At 31.3% G+C, this 19,737-nt stretch overlaps 1 protein-coding gene across 2 annotated transcripts; it reads left to right on the top strand.

Moving 5' to 3' along the window:
• Nucleotides 1-15,804: 15,804 nt before the first annotated feature.
• Nucleotides 15,805-19,514, top strand: LOC123910014 (F-box protein At1g70590). Of its 2 annotated transcripts, none has more exons than XM_045961036.1 (4): nucleotides 15,805-16,470; nucleotides 17,811-17,944; nucleotides 18,131-18,313; nucleotides 18,882-19,514. In XM_045961036.1, the coding sequence occupies exons 1-4, from the start codon at nucleotides 15,951-15,953 to the stop codon at nucleotides 19,044-19,046; spliced, it is 1,002 nt and encodes a 333-aa protein (XP_045816992.1). In that variant the 5' UTR covers nucleotides 15,805-15,950; the 3' UTR covers nucleotides 19,047-19,514. The 2 variants fall into 2 exon arrangements, with proteins under 2 accessions (XP_045816992.1, XP_045816993.1); XM_045961037.1 differs by lacking the exon at nucleotides 15,805-16,470 and adding an exon at nucleotides 16,990-17,093.
• The last annotated feature ends 223 nt before the right edge of the window (nucleotides 19,515-19,737 follow it).

Genomic DNA, 19,737 nt, shown 5'->3' with positions numbered 1-19,737 from the left:
CAATGTTTCGAACACAACATCTCTGTAGCTCAAATATGGGATCTTAACCACTGGGATATGAGAAACTCTTAGTATAAGTTTCACTCCTTTATTATGTATTTAATTTTATCTGGCTGTAATAATATATTTATTGCAAATGCACGGGTTAATGTTCAATGAAAAATATAGATATTTTTTTGACACATGAAAAATATGGATTATTAAATTTTCAATATTTTGTGGTTTTTTTAATTATTTGTAAAATTAATTTTATATTTAATGTAATAATTTATTTAAATATGATAAATGATCCAAATTTTGGAGATTTTAAGGAGAAATGGTAGAACGGAGAGTGATACTCCACTCCTCGTTTCCAACCCACATGTTTGTATACTTGTTCTTTTATTTTCATAAAAAAAGGTCATTAAGCAAAAACTAATCTAACGGTTAATATATATTAGTTCTTAATCGTCATCATTCTCCTTTAGACATTTGTTTTCTTCTGGAGTATTTTAGTCCATGTCCCCGTGTGAAAAAATTTCACATTTGTGTAATGAACAGAAGAATTATTTGTCATTTGCTTGACACAAAAAAAAAATTATATCATTTTTTTTATGCATATCTCATTTGTTAATGGTGCAAATTTTAAAAAATTTATCTATTTGTTTATCTTACAGTGATGTTTGGAAAATAAAAACAAAGTAATACATGATATTATTACTTTTAATTCTTTCTTTTTTTATATATAAAATCATTGTTACTTTCCTCACTTTCAATTGATATTTATCGTATTTTTTATATAATAAAATCTACAAATGTATGTCCCACCCCGTGTAAGTTATTTTTTGCTTAATACCTCCTTGTAGATTATTTTTTTATCAATACCCCTTTGGTATAAATCACTATGTAACTTTTTTTATTAATAAAATTAATAAAATAATAAAATAAAATAGAAAAATAATCTATGAAGTCAATTACTTCATTCCTTTTATATTTCAGACAATCACACCATTTTCTCTGTTCGATAAGTATGAAGTTTAAGAATAACTTTTTTTGTGAACAATTAAATTACTATTTTTATTTTTATTTTTATATTCCTTTTAAGGTGAGTATTTTTGTTCAGAGATTCTTAAGCCTTCAATTTTGTTTTGAAACATATTAAGCCTTCAATTTCTTAGTTCCACATTTGGCCAATTCGTTCTATAGCATAGTCCTTCGAGGAGTTTCTATTATTTTATCAGTATATTTGTTAAATATCACATGAAAAATTAGACAAACAAAAAAATAATGAGTAAAAAAAAGAGTACAACATTTATTAATAATAGTAAAAAAAAACATTTATAAGCATGATTTACACCAATAAAAAATAATATGAACAAAAAGTGTTTTTTAATAAGTAAACATGATTAAAAAAAAATATAAATAAATACTTAAAACTCTAACATCAGTTGATAATACCTAATCTTAATTTGAATAACGAACAATATGTTCTTCCGTATGGACCTGCTAATAAAAAATTATAGCTCAAAATTAGTATAATTATGATTAATCATAAACATCATTTAAATTTCATATATAATACTTTCACAAAAAAAAAACATGTATAATATTATGTATTACAAATATATATATATATATTAATATATTAATGAGATATAATTATTTATATTTGAATTTGAGTTATTTCCTTTTAAAATTATTTTTAATAGGTGCATTAAATACGATTTATAAACAATAATTGAGAAATTGAGAAATGATTGAATTTCCAAATTAGCCAAAGATTCTAAGTAAAATGATATCATCACATAATAAGAATTTATTTTCGTATGTTAAAAAAATTGGGGTCTTGTTTAAAAAAAAAAATTGGGGTCTTACCATTTTAGAATATTAGTACTATAAGATGTTTGATTGCCTCCTAATCTCCTAATAATAATGTATTGAATTCTTACCAAAATAAATAATGTTTTGAATTGTTTTCAAATATAGAATATAAACTGACTACTCATTTATTTTCATATTTTTTGTGCATGTATATAATATAAAAATAATTTGTTGTAAAACTACTCATTTATGTTAAAGGTAATTTAGACAAATGCACTCAAATAATAATACAGATTTTTTTTATTAATCAAATAATAATACACTTAAAAAATAAGAATTGAAAATATTGTTGATATTTTTCAAACGAAAAAAAAAAATCTCAACATCTAATGTTGTTCAAATTAATTTATAAGAATAAGAAATTTCTATATATAGTTATAATTTTTAAATTTGATTTTTGTGATTAAACCCGATTAATATATCAATAATTGTCTTTCTGATTTTGATTTTTGTGATTTAAACCTGATTAATATAGTAATGGTTGCCTTTTTAAATTAACCAAAGGTCAAATAAATAAAATTAGAGAAATGTTCTAATAAGTCGCCACATAGGAGATTAGTAAATAGTAGAGTGACACCTAATCAAGTGATCAAATAGAGAATGACGCATAAGAAAAGTACTATGAGAGAGAAACTCCTAAACATATAAATAATAGATAGATAATTTACCCGTGAATGAAAAATATAAATTATTAAAATTTTAATATTTTGTGATTTTTTAATTATCTATAATTTTTTTTATTTAATGTAATTTATTTAGATATGAAAAATAATACAAATTTTACATATTTTAAAGGGGATGGTGTATATTAATCTTCCACTCCCCGTTCCCAACTCACATGTTATTTTTTCTCTCATAGACATCTGCATCAGTTTCTGTAAGGATCTCATCAACATATTAAAAAAATTGAATAAATAAATTTATTCTTCGTCTTTAAATATGCTCTTTAGATCCAATAGAAAAAATATATAGGCCATAGAGATGAGAAATGATAAAAAAAACTAAATAAGAGAAAAGAATATGTAAAAAGAATATGTAAAAAAGAGATGAAAGAAAGCTGAGAGCAAAAATATTTTTAGTCAATTTTGGCAATGTTTCTAAAATTTTGTTTTATCATCAAATCATATTCCTTGAGTGTAGCTATCTTATATACCAAAGTTTGACATAATATTTTTGGTGCAATAATTAATTCGTAATTAACACACGATTAATATAAAGACTTCTATAGAAAACTAGAAATTAATATACAAACTTCTTGAGAAAGTCAAATCTCATAAAATATGAAAATTTCAATAAATTAATGATAGTATTGCAAGACCAAAAATAAATTAATGTATTTAAATAAAAATAAACAAATCCGTGCGAAGCATTCACACGGGTCTATTGACTTTTATTCGATATTTAAGTTTGTCATTATATTAAGGTATAAATTTATTTGGAATAAAATATTTAAAAATTTGTTATATAATATTGTTAAAATATAAGTGAATATATTGTGTTATTTTTATGCATAGATTCATATATACCATTTTTATATTTTTTTTGTTTTTTTATTTTTTTGTGACTAAATATATACTACTTTTTTTTATTGTATATATTATTTTTGTTGTATTCATCTTATTCTTTCTATAATTTTTTTTATTGACTAAACTTTCTACATTCTTTTTATTTTTTTATGTTTTGTTCATATTTTTACGGGACTATTTATACTCAAATATTTAATACATGGACCTAAGTTTTTTTGGTGATTTTTACACGACCTATGTTTTTACTAATATATTAATAAGGTAGGCTATTTTTTCATAATTTTTACATTATCTATATTTATATTCATATATTAATACAGAGACCTAAATTTTTTTTGTGATAGTTTTATTTTACCATTGTTGTTTTTTTCTTCTATTTTTTTAACCAAATATTATATCTTTTTATTTTTTACTATTTCATGTTACCGAGAAGCGGCAACGCCGCGACTCTCGTGCGGGCGCACGGGTGTCCTACTAGTATTATATGAATTCAAAATATTTCCTTTACCAATGTAAAATGTTTTTTAACCAATCAAATCTTTCTAATAATTTAGACTTTTTGTTTTTATTTTTAATTTTTTTTTCAAGAATAAAAAACGTTTTTTTTAAAAGAAATATTTAATAAAAAGAAACTTTTAATAAATTTTCTTTATTAATCGTAACAAAAAGGTTTCTTTGATTAATTAAAGGTTTCTTAAAAATAGTAACTTTAACTAATTGAGTTATTTGCCACTTTCTAAAGGTCTTGGGTTTGAATTTTGAAACCCTTGTTACGATTTTTTTTTTTTCTTTTTCCATAGTTTGAAGGCTATTTAAAAAAAAATTAATTCAAAAAAAGTTGCAATAGGGATTTGATCCCGTGACATGGTAGCAATTGCCAAACAAGTTAACCGCTCGGCCAGGTGTATATATATTGATATTGTTTGCGGTATTTAGTATATATACAATTACGATTGATAGAAATATCAAACTTCATCTTCAACCTCCATCCGGGTAACTCCGACCCGGTTTTAGACCCGCGATCCCAAGCTTTAACCCGACAGTTTCAGGTCCATTTAAACATCGAAAATAACAACTAAATACCCAGAAGCATCACAAAAATCATTTACAATACATTTATGATTTTAATTTTGATTCAAATGATCTAAAATAAAAAAATCTAAAATCATATTTTTCAAAAGTTTGAAAACAACTCAGCCGTTACCCAAACGATGTTGCATTTGATTTGTTGATGAAGTGGTATGTTCGTTCTTATTTTGTAACTTTAAATCCAGATCTATTATAATAAACTCAAATATATTATCTTTTGTAACTTTCTTTTACGTTTTTTTCCATCTGAATTATTAGATCTACACCATGAACTTCCTTTAATTCAGATCTGATCAATCAGGATGAGGATGAAGAAATATTCTTTTGTTGGTGATGGAAGAAGACAAGTTTTTCTTTTTTTTCTTTGGAATAGGAATGGAAGAAGTCATTTGGACTTTTTTTGTTGGTGAAGAATGAAAGCTCAGAAGTTGTAAACCATGATGTTTGTTTCAAAGAAAAAAAGAAAAGAACGTATGATTTTGTGACATTTTGTTTTTTATTTAATTTTAGTTGTAATTTTGTCCTATTGTTTTAATTATCACAAATCACAACTAAAATTAAAAATAATTTAAAAATTGGGGTAATTTTGAAACTTTTAATATGTTAGGGACTTAGTTGAAATATTAATAGATGTAAGGATACATGGTAAGTACCATATATGTTGTTGTACCATATAATTCAAAGTTAGTCAACATTACATCCTCATTGGTCAGATTAGGAATGTATCAAAACATTCCAACTAAGGAATGTACCATAGAATTTTCCATAAAAAAAATGTGTCACTAGGTAGGACAAAAACGAAGTGAGTATACAGAGCAAAAAACAGAGGAGAGCATCAACATAGCATCAAGAAAGTAAAAAATAAGAGCAAAACGGTGCAAAAGACAAAGCCGCAACACAACAACCCGAGTTCACTTCTGGAACAATTGATAACATCACAACGAGTTTTGATGAAGAAAGAAAAAAGCTTGAAAGGAACATATATCAAAAATAGCAAGTTCCTGAACTTTTACTTTCTTTAGGTTCAGGAATAGGTGGAAGTTCAATCTTAATTAACATTATAGTGTGATAAGTGTGAGATGAGTTAAGTATCACATTGCTTACAAAAATTAAGATTGAACAATTTATATGTGAGACTATGAGAGGACAAATAAACTTAATGTCTTAAGATTTTGAGTTAATATGTGATATATAATTGCTCTGAGCTCAATGTGCATGATCTTAAAGGAAGTTAATGGCAAAATGGACTAATTAAAAAATCATAAAGGAAGTTAAAGGCAAAATGGACCAAAAAAAATCCAGCCCAAACTCCCTTATCCCCTTTATATATTGTTATAGATGATTGCTTGGTCTTTGGATGTTTATGAGATAGGTGAGGTGAGCCTTGAAACCCACTTGTTGTCATGTCAAAAATTATATGTAACATATATTCATTCCTTGACCCCAAAAAAATACAAATATTTTCAATTTCATTCCACAACCAACCAAAAGTTATACCCGTTTCATACTACAATATGTGATATATTTGCCCAAAAAACAAAAAAAAATCCCAAAATGTCACTTTTAATGTTCAATTACATGCCATCACATGTAATTGAATATGTTCATTTTTTTTTACACAAATATGTTCATTTCTTTAATAAATGGGTTAAATGCACATAGATCGGTAGTTAATGTAAGATAGTTTTACACTAATATCCAATAAAATCTACCATTTTTTCATGTCGTGCAATTAGTTTCAAAATAACTATATCAGAATAAAGTGATGTGGTAAATTAGTGAATTTTTATTGAATCTCTACGTAAATCTATTTTACTAACATTGAGTTGCAGGTTGATACCCATGATGAGTGGGTGTGGTTACCAAATTCTAATGCAGGTTATTCAGTCAATGGTGCATATCATGTCTTGACTCGTTTGACATAGACATAATTGTCTACTCATTGTGATCTCATATGGAATAAGTTTGTTATGTCGAAGGTTTTTAGTTTTGCTTGGCGCTTCACTGCTGATAGGTTACCTACGATGGCTAATTTATTTGCTCTTGGGTGTCTTCGTAATGAGTCTATCTTGTGTTCGACTAGTTACATTGAAGTGAGGATATTAACCATTTATGTTTGCATGTCCTATATTTGGTGCACTCTGGAGTGGTATTATTCATTGATTGGGTGTTTCGTATTGTATTCATGATAGCGTTGTAGCTTTGACATCTTAGTTTTGTGGGTTGCATACCTTTTGCAAGTTTACTAGAAGTTGTTTTCAAACAATATGGTTAGCGACAGTTTGGTCTATTTTCAAAGAGTGTAACAATAGAGTTTTTAAATGTAAGGAAATTTCGATTGAGAGGTTGGTTTATAACATCAAAATCAACATTTGATGGTGGGTAAAAGCTAGGAAAAAATATTTTTATTTCGATTTAAATCTTTGGTTGTTAAATCCAAAAACTTGTTTAGTACTAACCACTGGTTAATTTTACTTATTATTGTCTTTTTAGACTCTATATATATAAACTCTTATTTTTAGCACTCCTTATGCTTAAATTGTTTTTTTTTTTTTTTTCTTCTTAAAAAATTGTAATAATAATAGTACTAATATAGAAAGTTCGTTAATTTAGAATAGTTTGAAAGTGACCGATGAAGTCATTGAAAGTTATGAAAATATCTTGTTTTTATTTTATTTTATTTCATTCATTCATAATCAATGTAGTAATAATAATAATAATAATAATAATAATAATAATAATAATAATAATAATAATAATAATAATAACATATGTATTTATATGATTCATAGACTTTATAGTAATAGACTAATAGTACAATATGTGTCACTAGGTCTTATAAAAAAAATGTGTCACTAGGTAGGACAAAAACGAAGTGAGTATACAGAGCAAAAAACAGAGGAGAGCATCAACATAGCATCAAGAAAGTAAAAAATAAGAGCAAAACGGTGCAAAAGACAAAGCCGCAACACAACAACCCGAGTTCACTTCTGGAACAATTGACAACATCACAACGAGTTTTGATGAAGAAAGAAAAAAGCTTGAAAGGAACATATATCAAAAATAGCAAGTTCCTGAACTTTTACTTTCTTTAGGTTCAGGAATAGGCGGAAGTTCAATCTTAATTAACATTATAGTGCGACAAGTCTCTGATGAGTTAAGTCTCACATTGCTTACAAAAATTGAGATTAAACAATTTATAGGTGAGATTATGAGATGACACATAAACTTAATGTCTTAAGATTTTTGGTTAATATGTGATATATAATTGCTCTGAGCTCAATGTGCATGATCCTCTAGTTATCCCACGTTACGACCAAAGAGTGGTATCTGACCTAGAAGTGACAACGAGCCTTAAGATTTTGGGTTAAAATATAATCTAATTCACTTTGATAATTGCTCGTGACCCAACAAAGACAGCAAACTCAATGTGGCAATTCTAACCACCAAAAGCAGTCCTCAACTCTAAAAAAAGTACACACTCTCCCTAAAAAAATCTAAAAGATTTAAAGTGTCTTTACAAATATCTCCGGTGGAGAACAACCACAGTCTATCGCATAGCACCTACTGTAACTATCATCACCGATCATAAACAGATGAAATTTTGTTCTTTCAACAAATATTGACTAAAATGGTCACCTATTTTACATTAATTCATCTTGTTAGTTTAATCTATTAGAGATCAATTACTTAATTAGGAGTTAGTTATGGTTCGTGATCAATAAATTTTATAAATTCATGATGTATGACCTACTCTTAAGATGATACTATTGTATTGTATTTATAGAGTTATGATTGCTTGGGCTTTGGAGGTTTATGAGATAGGTGAGGTGAGCCTTGAAACCCGCTTGTTGTCATGTCAAAAATTATATAATCCCTCCGGTCCTTATTATAAGGAACAATTTGAAAAAAACACACATACCAAGAAACCTTATCTTTCTTAATAAAAATTCTAAAATTTTACGATCTATTCCAAAACTAACCTTGGTGTATTAATTTATCCTTAGGGAATATATCACTCTAATTAATGCACAACTTTGGAATTGATACAATTTAATAAGGGTAAAAATGGAATTGTAAGAAAAAATTTAATGATTGTTTCTTATAAAAAGAACCAAATTTTTTTTCCAAATTGTTCCTTATAAAAAGGACCGGAGGGAGTATAACATATATTCATTCCTTGACCCCAAAAAAATACAAATATTTTCAATTTCATTCCACAACCAACCAAAAGTTATACCCGTTTCATACTACAATATGTGATATATTTGCCCAAAAAAAAAATTATCCCAAAATGTCACTTTTAATGTTCAGTTACATGCCATCACATGTAATTGAATATGTTCATTTTTTTTTACACAAATATGTTCATTTTTTTAATAAATGGGTTAAATTCACATACATCGTTAGTCAATGTAAGATAGTTTTACACTAATATCCAATAAAATCTACCATTTTTTCATGTCGTACAATTAGTTTCAAAATAACTATATCATCAGAATAAAGTGATGTGGTAAATTAGTGAATTTTTATTGAATCTCTACGTAAATCTATTTTACTAACATTGAGTTGCAGGTTGATACCCATGATGAGTGGGTGTGGTTACCAAATTCTAATGCAGGTTATTCAGTCAATGGTGCATACCATGTCTTGACTCGTTTGACATTGACATAATTGTCTACTCATTGTGATCTCACATGGAATAAGTTTGTTCTGTTGAAGGTTTTTAGTTTTGCTTGGCGCTTCACTGCTGATAGGTTACCTATGAAGGCTGATTTATTTGCTCTTGGGTGTCTTCGTAATGAGTCTATCTTGTGTTCGACTAGTTGCATTGAAGTGAGGATATTAACCATTTATGTTTGCATGTACTATTTTTGGTGCGCTCTGGAGTGGTATTATTCATTGATTGGGTGTTTCGTGTTGTATTCATGATAGCACTGTAGCTTTGACATCTTAGTTTTGTGGGTCGCATGCCTTTTGCAAGTTTACTAGAAGTTGTTTTCAAACAATATGGTTAGCGACTGTTTGGTTTATTTTCAAAGAGTGTAACAATAGAGTTTTTAAATGTAAGGAAATTTCGATTGAGAGGTTGATCATGAAAGAGTTACTGCATTATTAATTTATCAGTTAGAATAAAAGTCCTATTTTGTAGGAAAGATTTAGTCTTCAGTTTTATTTGATTTCCTTAATTTTTGCTATCACTTAGCTATTAGCCTTTATTTTAGGATAATGGGTTGCTTTCAGTTATTGTTTTTATCATTGTGTAAATGGCTATTTAAGCCAACTTTGCTGATTAATAAAATTGCAGTCATTTAGTCCAAATTGTTTCTTGCTTTTAGTTTCAATTCACGTAAAAGTTCTTAACAATCTGGCATCAGAGCCCCCACTGGGCCTGATATATCAAAGCAGCAGTTTTTGATATTCTTGCAGCAGCACAACAAAAATGACTACAGAAGGGAGCTTTGTACAACCCGCAATTCCTCGTTTCGATGGTCATTATGATCATTGGAGCATGTTAATGGAAAATTTTCTCAGATCGAAGGAATATTGGGAGCTGATCGAGCCTGGCTATGTTGAGCCAGCAAGTGGAGTGGTACTGACAGATGCGCAACGAAAGAAGAATGATGAGATGAAATTGAAGGATCTCAAAGCAAAGAACTATCTCTTTCAGGCTATTGATCGAACTGTGCTCGAGACCATCCTTAAGAAGGATACTTCTAAAGACATATGGGATGCTATGAAGAAAAAGTTTGAAGGAAATGCAAGGGTGAAAAGGTCTCATCTTCAAGCTCTCCGCAGAGAATTTGAAACTCTTGAGATGAGGTCTGGTGAAGGTGTAACAGAATACTTCTCTAGGGTCATGACAGTGGCCAATAAAATGCGAACTTATGGAGAGGAGATGTCAGACGTTAAAGTGGTTGAAAAGATTCTACGCTCTCTGACTGAGAAGTTTAACTATATTGTTTGTTCTATTGAAGAATCAAAGGACATCGATGCTCTTTCTATTGATGAGTTACAAAGCTCATTAATAGTGCATGAACAGAAGTTCCAAAGACGTAGTGGTGAGGAACAAGCTTTGAAAGTGACATATGAAGGGGGAAGAGGTCGTGGTCGAGGTGCCTACCGAGGAAGAGGAAGAGGTAGAGGTCGAGCAGATTTCAACAAAGCAACAGTAGAGTGTTACCAATGTCATCGACTTGGCCATTTTCGTTATGAATGTCCAGAGAACAAAGAAGCTAATTATGCAGAAATTGATGAAGAAACAGAAATGCTTTTGATGTCTTATGTGGAGTTGTATGAAGCTAAAAGAGAAGATGCATGGTTCCTTGATTCAGGATGTTCTAATCATATGTGCGGCGATCGAACTGTGTTCAATGAACTTGATGAAAAATTCCGACATTCTGTAAAATTGGGAAACAACACTAAGATGAATGTGATGGGAAAAGGAAGTGTGAAGTTACTGCTAAATGGAATGAATTTCGTTGTCACTGAAGTATACTATATTCCTGAACTACAAAATAATCTCTTAAGCATAGGGCAGTTGCAAGAAAAGGGATTGGCAATTTTGATCAAGGGAGGGAGTTGCAAGATATTTCATCCAGAGAAAGGTTTGATGATTCAGACCAACATGAGTGCCAATAGGATGTTTATCTTGCTGCCCCAAACTCAAGCCTCTTCACAAGCACAATTTGATCAGTGCTTTCACACAAAAGCTCAGGATTTATCTCATCTCTGGCATCGAAGGTATGGACATCTAAGTTACAAAGGCTTGAAAACATTGTTGTACAAGAACATGGTTCGTGGACTTCCTCAACTCTCTATCTCCACTGTGACGTGCACTGATTGCATCAATGGAAAGCAACACCGCGACTCTATTCCAAGGAAGAGTAATTGGAGAGCAACTCAGAAGTTGGAACTCATTCATTCAGATATTTGTGGTCCTATCAGTCCTACATCTCACAGCAACAAAAGGTACATCCTATTATTCATTGATGATTATAGTAGAAAAGCATGGGTGTATTTTTTGGTAGAGAAGTCAGAGGCTTTAAATTCTTTCAAATGTTTTAAAACCATGGTTGAGAAAGAAGTTGAGATGTTTATTAAGTGTCTACGCACTGATAGAGGAGGTGAGTTTAATTCAAATGAGTTCAATGATTTTTGCAAACAAAGTGGAATTAAGAGGCAGTTAACAACTGCTTATACTCCGCAACAGAACGGCGTTGCCGAAAGAAAAAATAGAACTGTTATGAACATGGTTCGGTCAATGTTATCTGATAAAAACATTCCCAAAACTTTCTGGCCAGAGGCGGTGAACTGGACTGTTTATGTCCTAAACAGGTGTCCTACATTGGCAGTTAAGGATGTAACACCAGAGGAGGCTTGGAGTGGAGTAAAACCCTCAGTTGATCACTTTCGGGTCTTTGGTTGCATAGCACACGCTCATGTTCCGGATGCAAGGAGGACTAAACTTGACAATAGAAGTACTACTTGTGTTTTGTTGGGAGTTAGTGAAGAGTCAAAAGGATATAGGTTGTTTGATCCGGTTGCTAAGAAAGTTGTCGTGAGTAGAGATGTTATTTTTGAGGAAGAAAAGAAATGGGATTGGAATGAAAAACAAACAGTACTAGATTTAGAATGGGGTGGTGTAGACAATGAAGAAATTGTATGTGAAAATGAGAATGAAGAAATTATTGATAGAGATATTGAAGAAACTCGTGATGAGGGAGTTGGAGAAATGGGAGACGATTATAGTGATGGTGAAGAGAGAGTGAGGCGACCTCCTGCATGGATGGATGATTTTGTTAGTGGCGAAGGTTTGTCTGATGATGAAGCTCACTTGGCTCTGATGGTGTCAACTGATCCATTGTGCTTTGAGGAAGCCGTGAAGAGTAAAAATTGGAAATTGGCCATGGATAATGAAATTAAATCCATTGAAAAGAACCATACATGGACACTTATTGAACCACCTGTTGGGGTCAAAATAATTGGAGTAAAATGGGTTTACAAAACCAAATACAATGAGCATGGAAAAATTGACAAGTACAAGGCTCGTTTGGTTGCTAAAGGATATTCCCAAAAGCATGGAATCGACTACACAGAAGTTTATGCACCGGTGGCAAGGATGGATACTGTGAGAATGATTGTTGCTCTAGCTGCATATAAGAATTGGCAGATTTTTCAGTTAGATGTTAAGTCGGCTTTCCTCCACGGTGAGCTGAATGAAGATGTTTATGTGGAACAACCAAGAGGATATGAAAAAGAGGGCAGTGAGCATCTTGTTTACAAGTTACACAAAGCTTTGTATGGATTAAAACAAGCACCACGAGCTTGGTTTAGTCGAATTGAATCACACTTTATTAGTGAAGGTTTTCAGAGGTGTGATAGTGAGCAGACTTTATTCACAAAGAGAAGCAAAGAAGGAAAAATTATAATTGTAAGTGTTTATGTTGATGATTTAATTTTTACTGGAAATTGTGAAGTTATGATGTCTGAATTTAAAAGCTCTATGTTAAGAGAGTTTGATATGTCTGACTTGGGTAAGATGAGGTTTTTTCTTGGGATAGAGGTGTTGCAAAAGTCTGATGGTATTTATATATGTCAAAGGAAATATGCATTAGAAGTTTTGCAAAGGTTTGGCATGATGGAAAGCAACTCAGTGAGCAGTCCAATAGTTCCAGGATATAAAGTAAGTAGATATGGAGATGAAAAAACTATTGATGAAACATACTACAAGCAGCTGGTGGGAAGTTTAATGTATCTCACAGCCACAAGACCTGATATCATGTTTGTTACTTGTCTCATAAGTAGATATATGGCTAAACCGACGGAGATTCATCTTCAATTAGCTAAAAGAGCACTTCGATATTTAAAGGGGACTTTGAATTATGGACTTCATTATAAGAAAGGAGGAGATGGTGAGCTGTTAGCATTTACATATAGCGACTATGCCGGTGACGTGGACGATAGAAAAAGTACATCTGGTTATGTGTTTTTAATGAGCTCCGCTGCTGTTTCATGGTGTTCAAAAAAGCAGCCTATTGTGACTTTGTCAACAACGGAAGCTGAGTTTGTGGCTGCTGCAGTATGTGTATGTCAAGGAATTTGGATGAAGAGAATTTTAGAGGTGCTGGGACATTCTCATGGAGATGGTATAATTGTAATGTGTGACAATAGCTCAACTATCAAGCTGTCTAAAAATCCAGTTATGCATGGTCGCAGCAAACATATTGATGTAAGATTTCATTTCTTAAGAAATCTTACTAAAGAGGGCAAAATTGAATTAGTTCACTGTGGAAGTGAAGACCAAGTTGCGGACATAATGACGAAACCGTTGAAGCTTGAAGTTTTCCAGAAGCTTAGAAAGATGCTGGGAGTATGTGAAATTTCTGATATAAACTAGTTGCTGCATAGCATTTAGTTTAAGGGAGGGAATGAAAGAGTTACTGCATTATTAATTTATCAGTTAGAATAAAAGTCCTATTTTGTAGGAAAGATTTAGTCTTCAGTTTTATTTGATTTCCTTAATTTTTGCTATCACTTAGCTATTAGCCTTTATTTTAGGATAATGGGTTGCTTTCAGTTATTGTTTTTATCATTGTGTAAATGGCTATTTAAGCCAACTTTGCTGATTAATAAAATTGCAGTCATTTAGTCCAAATTGTTTCTTGCTTTTAGTTTCAATTCACGTAAAAGTTCTTAACAGATCAAAATCAACATTTGATGGTGGGTGAAAGCTAGGAAAAAATGTTTTTATTTCGATTTAAATCTTTGGTTGTTAAATCCAAAAGCTTGTTTAGGACTAATCACAGGTTAATTTTACTTATTAGGGCTCGTTTGATGCACAGGATAAGAAGACAGGATATGATAATACTATCATATCCTGTTTAAATCCGTTGTTTGATGCACAAATAGAAAAGGATAAGTTAAACCTATCACTAATCTTATCCCGTTGGCTCTTTGTTATCCTAATCCTTAGTTTTAGGTGGGTTAGTAACCGGATAACGCCAAACTTAGTGCACGTATTTTCTATTTCACAAAGAGACTCTCTTTCGACTCCCATATTCTGCAAATAGTCTCTTCACTCCCAATTATTTTTCCTTTCGCTGCAACCACTCCAAATTTGTTTTCATTCTTTGCAACTGACACCACCTTCTTCTCTCCCAATAATTCCTATCGATGTGCTTCCATCATCTCTGATTTCCCCTAATTTTGTATTTCAGTTCCTAAATATGTGCTTTGTTGATGGAAATATATTGTTTGCTTTATGGATCAAATTGAAGCAATCGTGATTCTGTATCCATTGAAAAATAATGGTTTATGTTCACCAGTTCTTGATTATGAAACAATTATGAATATTTTTTTCTATAAAATTATTAAATTCTTTTTGATTATTGAAAAAATCAAGTGTACTAAACACATAATAAGATAAAATAATGATATTCTTTTATAAAAAAAATAAAATAAAATCATATCCTCTTTTTTATCATCTGTGCACCAAACACATGATATGATAAGTATTTATCCTATCACTATCCTATCATATCATTATCCAACTTCTTATCATATCATACCTCTATCATATTCTGCGCACCAAACGGACCATTATTGTCTTTTTAGACTCTATATATATAAACTCTTATTTTTAGCACTCCTTATGCTTAAATTGTTTAATTTTATTTTTTATGCTTCTTAAAAAATTGTAATAATAATAGTACTAATATAGAAAGTTCGTTAATTTAGAATAGTTTGAAAGTGACCGATGAAGTCATTGAAAGTTATGAAATTTTATTTTATTTTTGTAACCAAAAAAAAAATTGAAAGTTATGAAAATATCTTGTTTTTATTTTATTTCATTCATTCATAATCAATGTAATAATAATAATAATAATAATAATAATAATAATAATAATAATAATTTTTTTTTTGTCAAGTAATTTAGTGATTAAAAGTAGTAGATTATCTATCATTTGATAAAAATATTTACCCAACAATCAATAAAGTCAATAAGAATATAAGTCATGTGTATGCTAAATAAAAGTTGGCTACTAGTTATTAAAGAAAAAATAGTTACAAGTTAATTGTACATATGATATACAAATCTAGTCATATGACTTGTCCTTGAGTCCCGTTTGAATTTGACATATTTTTGAATTTATGAAAAAAATTATACAAATAAAATAAACTTTTATATTAACTCATAAATTTCACTAACAAAATTTGTATTTTTATAAACTATTTTTTCATAAACTATTGAAAAGCTTATAATAATATATAAAAATTTATTTATTTAAATAAATTATTTCGCAAGTTAATCCAATTTAGATAAATATTCATCCAATCTAATTTAATGTAATGAAATGAAAATGAAAATAATAAGTTGAGAATCAAATTACCGACATAACATCATCAATCTCTCAACTATTCATTCAACCACCACTCACTCCTCACCACCACCACCACCACCGCGCTTTTCAGATGAACAACAACCAAACATGGCCTTGTACCTCTTCTTCATCTCCCTTCTCCTCTTTTCCACTCCCAACAAACCTAACCACTTCCGACTATCCCTCCCGCTCCGTTCGTCTCTGCTCCCGTCTACCTCCCTCTAAACCTCCCGAACAAACCGATTTCTCCTCCCTCCCTTACGACGTTCTCAACAAAATCGCATCCTCCTTCGACCAGCCGAATCTCCAATCAGCTTCTCTGGTATGTCGGTCATGGTCGGAGGCGTTACGGCCATTAAGAGAAGCGATGACGATGCTTATGTGGGGGAAACGGTTCAAGCACGGTAAACGAGGTGTTCGTCAGAATATAGAGAAAGCGCTTGATATGTTTACCAAAGCTGCTGCTCGTGGTTCTACTCTTGCTATGGTGGATGCTGGGCTTATTTATTGGGAGAGAGGAGAGAAGGTTAAGGCTCTTGATTTGTATCTTATGGCTGCTCAACTTGGAAATTCTTCTGCTCAGTGTAATTTGGGAATTTCGTATCTTCAAGGTTTTTTCCTCCTCAAATTTTCATTTTTTTTTTGCAGCTTATTTTGTTCTTTTATGTTTTTGCTTATATAAAATCATGTTGTAGAGGATGGGATTGTGATAATCATATTCATATGCTTCTTTTAGATTTTTGTTTGTTGCTGGTTGGTATCTGGATATATAGGTTCTGTTCCAAGTACTTTTTTTTTAAGCAATTGCTCAAGTACATTGCAATAGTGATTAGTGTCTGTGTTCTTGCTGCATACATTCATTCATTTAACTTAGGATGAATGTCATCATTTTAAACATATCCTGTATAGTCAAGGTTTAAAATAGCGGTCAAGATTGCGGTAGTGTTAAGGATTTCACAACCTAGTATGCTGCGTTATAGATTGTGGTAGTCGCAATGTTGCACAAAAATTATTTGTACTATCATAATATATAATAATTTAATTTCTCATTGTTTCTTCATGATTTCATAACGGTAATTCTTTCGCAATTTTTTGATGAATTTCTTTCTTCTAAAAAACAAATTAACCACTAATAAATTCAGGCCACGGCCGTAATGGAGTTCATCGTGACACAACGGCATTTCGTTGCGGTCATTTCCATGATTTTTGTTCACTATGCCAAAACGGAAAAATGGTAGGTAACTGACACTACAGATACTGTTTTGTTGTGATAACAAACCATTTTTTAAAACTTTGACGTCCATCATCACGACAATGACACAGAGACAACACTAGTCATTTAAAAAATGGAAGTTATCGAGAGTAACTACATATGTTGGCATCGAGTACTCAAGTCTGTAGAACTTGGACGTGTTTTAAATTTGTAGTGTTGGTTCTACATAGAGCTTATCTAAAAGTGCTTAACAGGAGACAAACACTCTTCTTCCTATAAGATTGAAAACTTTATTTCAGAAGGATTCAACTCATTTAAAGTGATATCAATCATTGAAGAATAATTCATTCCTCGTATTATATCACGTGTATAATAAATCATTAATGGTTGAAATATATTTCCATGATTTTCTTAGTTTATTAGTTACTCACTTTAGAGGAGTCAAATCCATTTTTTTAGATAAGATAATTGTGTCTGGGTTATACTTGCTACTTGGTACGAAGCCCTCTTTGGAGATTTTATATAAACTGAGAATAGTAAAGCTGTTGCAACAAGCTTCCAGTTCCACATAAGTTCTTCTGCGTGCTATTATGAAATGATATAGGGCAAGCTGATACTTTTTATATTGGCGTATGTATATTATTCGTGAATTTTGATGAGTGTTAGTATTTCTTTAGATTGACAAAGAAAGTTATGATGATAATTTATGCTTGACAAAGTTATACCGATGTTATGCAGTTGAACCCCCAAACACTGAGCAAGCTTTAAAATGGTTGTACAAAGCTTCCAAAGGTGGGAATATCCGTGCCCAATACCAACTCGCTCTCTGTCTTCATCGAGATGGTGGGAGCAAAAGCAATATAAGAGAAGCTGTTAGTGCTCTATCTCTATTCATTTCCTCTACTACAATTTTAAATTACAAATAAACAGGGAGGGGTTGGGAGATCTGCATAGTTCTTTGTTTGAGAATTGAAATATAACATCGGGTATTTTGGGTTATTTTATTATCACAACAATATATTCCTATTTTTGCTTTTAACAAGTTTTCCATGGAATAGGTTAAGTGGTATATGAAAGCAGCAGAAGGCGGGTATGTGCGTGCTATGTACAATATATCCTTATGCTACTCATTTGGGGAAGGACTGTCACGCAATCATCAAGTAGCAAGAAAGTGGATGAAGCGGGCTGCAGATCGTGGTCATAGTAAAGCTCAATTTGAGCATGGACTTGCTCTTTATTCTGTAAGTGTTTATCCCTTTATGAAAACTGGTCATCATTGCACTTCTTTTTAATCAATATTCTTGCCACACTTGTTGTTTTGAAGCTTGTTAATTCAAAACTGAGGTCTTATTCTAGTCATTTTTTGTATGACTTTTGCATCTCATCTGCTCTGGTTCTACTCAATGTTTCTTGGTTACATTGATCTCTATGTTCCAGACCTCTGTTAAGCTAGTTTTCAATTGCTATAGGCATACACGCCAACTCGTGCATAATGCAATTTTCACCTGTATTGCATATTTATTTGAGGTTGTATTTCAATTCAGCATTCTGACATTTGTCCTTCAAAGTTTTGCGATCAGTTGCCTCACATTTGCTGTTGGGTTGAATATATTCTGACTATCTTATCTGGAATTCGTTTATACTAATGGAATAGCTGTCAGCAATAACTAAAAGTTAACTGACAATGATTATTAATAACTAAAAGGTTCTAATAGCAAGTCTGATCTGGTGGAAAATAACTAAGACTTCACTATTTAATGTTAGATTATAATGTCTTTCTAATTGAGGTATTAAATTATATCTGCACAGGAGGGAGACATGATCAAGGCTTTGGTTTACTTGGAACTTGCTAGCCGTGCTGGTGAAAAGGGTGCTCCTCATGTTAAGAATGTAATTGTTCATCGGCTGTCTGCTGCTTCACGCAATCATGCCATGCTTCTAGCTGATAGTTGGCGTGCTTTGCCATCAAATTGAGCTAAAATCTGTATGATCAGCGAGCAAGAAATCGCATTACTTTTACCATGCATCATATAGCCGAAGTCGAGACAGATTGCCTAAAGCACAAGGACAAAGAAAGCAGGAGTTGACCAAGCAACTGCCTATGTACACTAATTCTGACCGTAGTGGTCTGCCTGCATCTAATGTCTAACTTATAGTTCGTGTTCTGTTCGACAAATACAATTCATAGTGTATCTCTGGATATTTTTCCTTAAAAAAAGGCTAGATGTATCTCTAGATATTTATAAGATGAACTGTTGAAAATTTTCTTCAGATCACCTTAGAACTGTGCAGAGTAGAATATAAGTGGCTTTTTGTTTCTCCTTTTCACATATGATGTACGGAAGATTGCAACTTCTTTATGTTACGCAGGGAGTGGTGATAGGGAAGCAGCAACATGTTTGACTTCACAAAAGTATCAATTGGCACCTACTATTTTTTAAATTTTTTTATGAATTGAAGTTAAGGTTAGTTGTCTCAGGGGTTCACCAACAATGTAGTCAAGGTCGAAAGCTGACACGTAGGACGATCCTACAATCCACCCCATTAGAACAAGATCGTTAGGCCACCTATTTTGCTAGACCGTTCTAAAAACGGATTGGGTTTGTTGGAACTTGGAAATGCAAGTATATGAAATCATGTGTTTATTGACTGAAAATGGAGCAAA

The sequence above is a fragment of the Trifolium pratense genome, linkage group LG2 (assembly GCF_020283565.1).
Source record: "Trifolium pratense cultivar HEN17-A07 linkage group LG2, ARS_RC_1.1, whole genome shotgun sequence".
NCBI lineage: Eukaryota > Viridiplantae > Streptophyta > Magnoliopsida > Fabales > Fabaceae > Trifolium > Trifolium pratense.
This window is presented reverse-complemented; position numbering and strand designations above follow the sequence as displayed.

Excerpts from the sequence above, each read along its gene's own strand:
- LOC123910014 (XM_045961036.1), top strand. The coding sequence starts at position 15,951 with ATGAACAACAACCAAACATGGCCTTGTACCTCTTCTTCATCTCCCTTC. Across the intron at positions 17,945-18,130 it reads AAAGCAATATAAGAGAAGCT|GTTAAGTGGTATATGAAAGC; the intron begins GTTAGTGCTCTA and ends TCCATGGAATAG. Across the intron at positions 18,314-18,881 it reads ATGGACTTGCTCTTTATTCT|GAGGGAGACATGATCAAGGC; the intron begins GTAAGTGTTTAT and ends ATATCTGCACAG.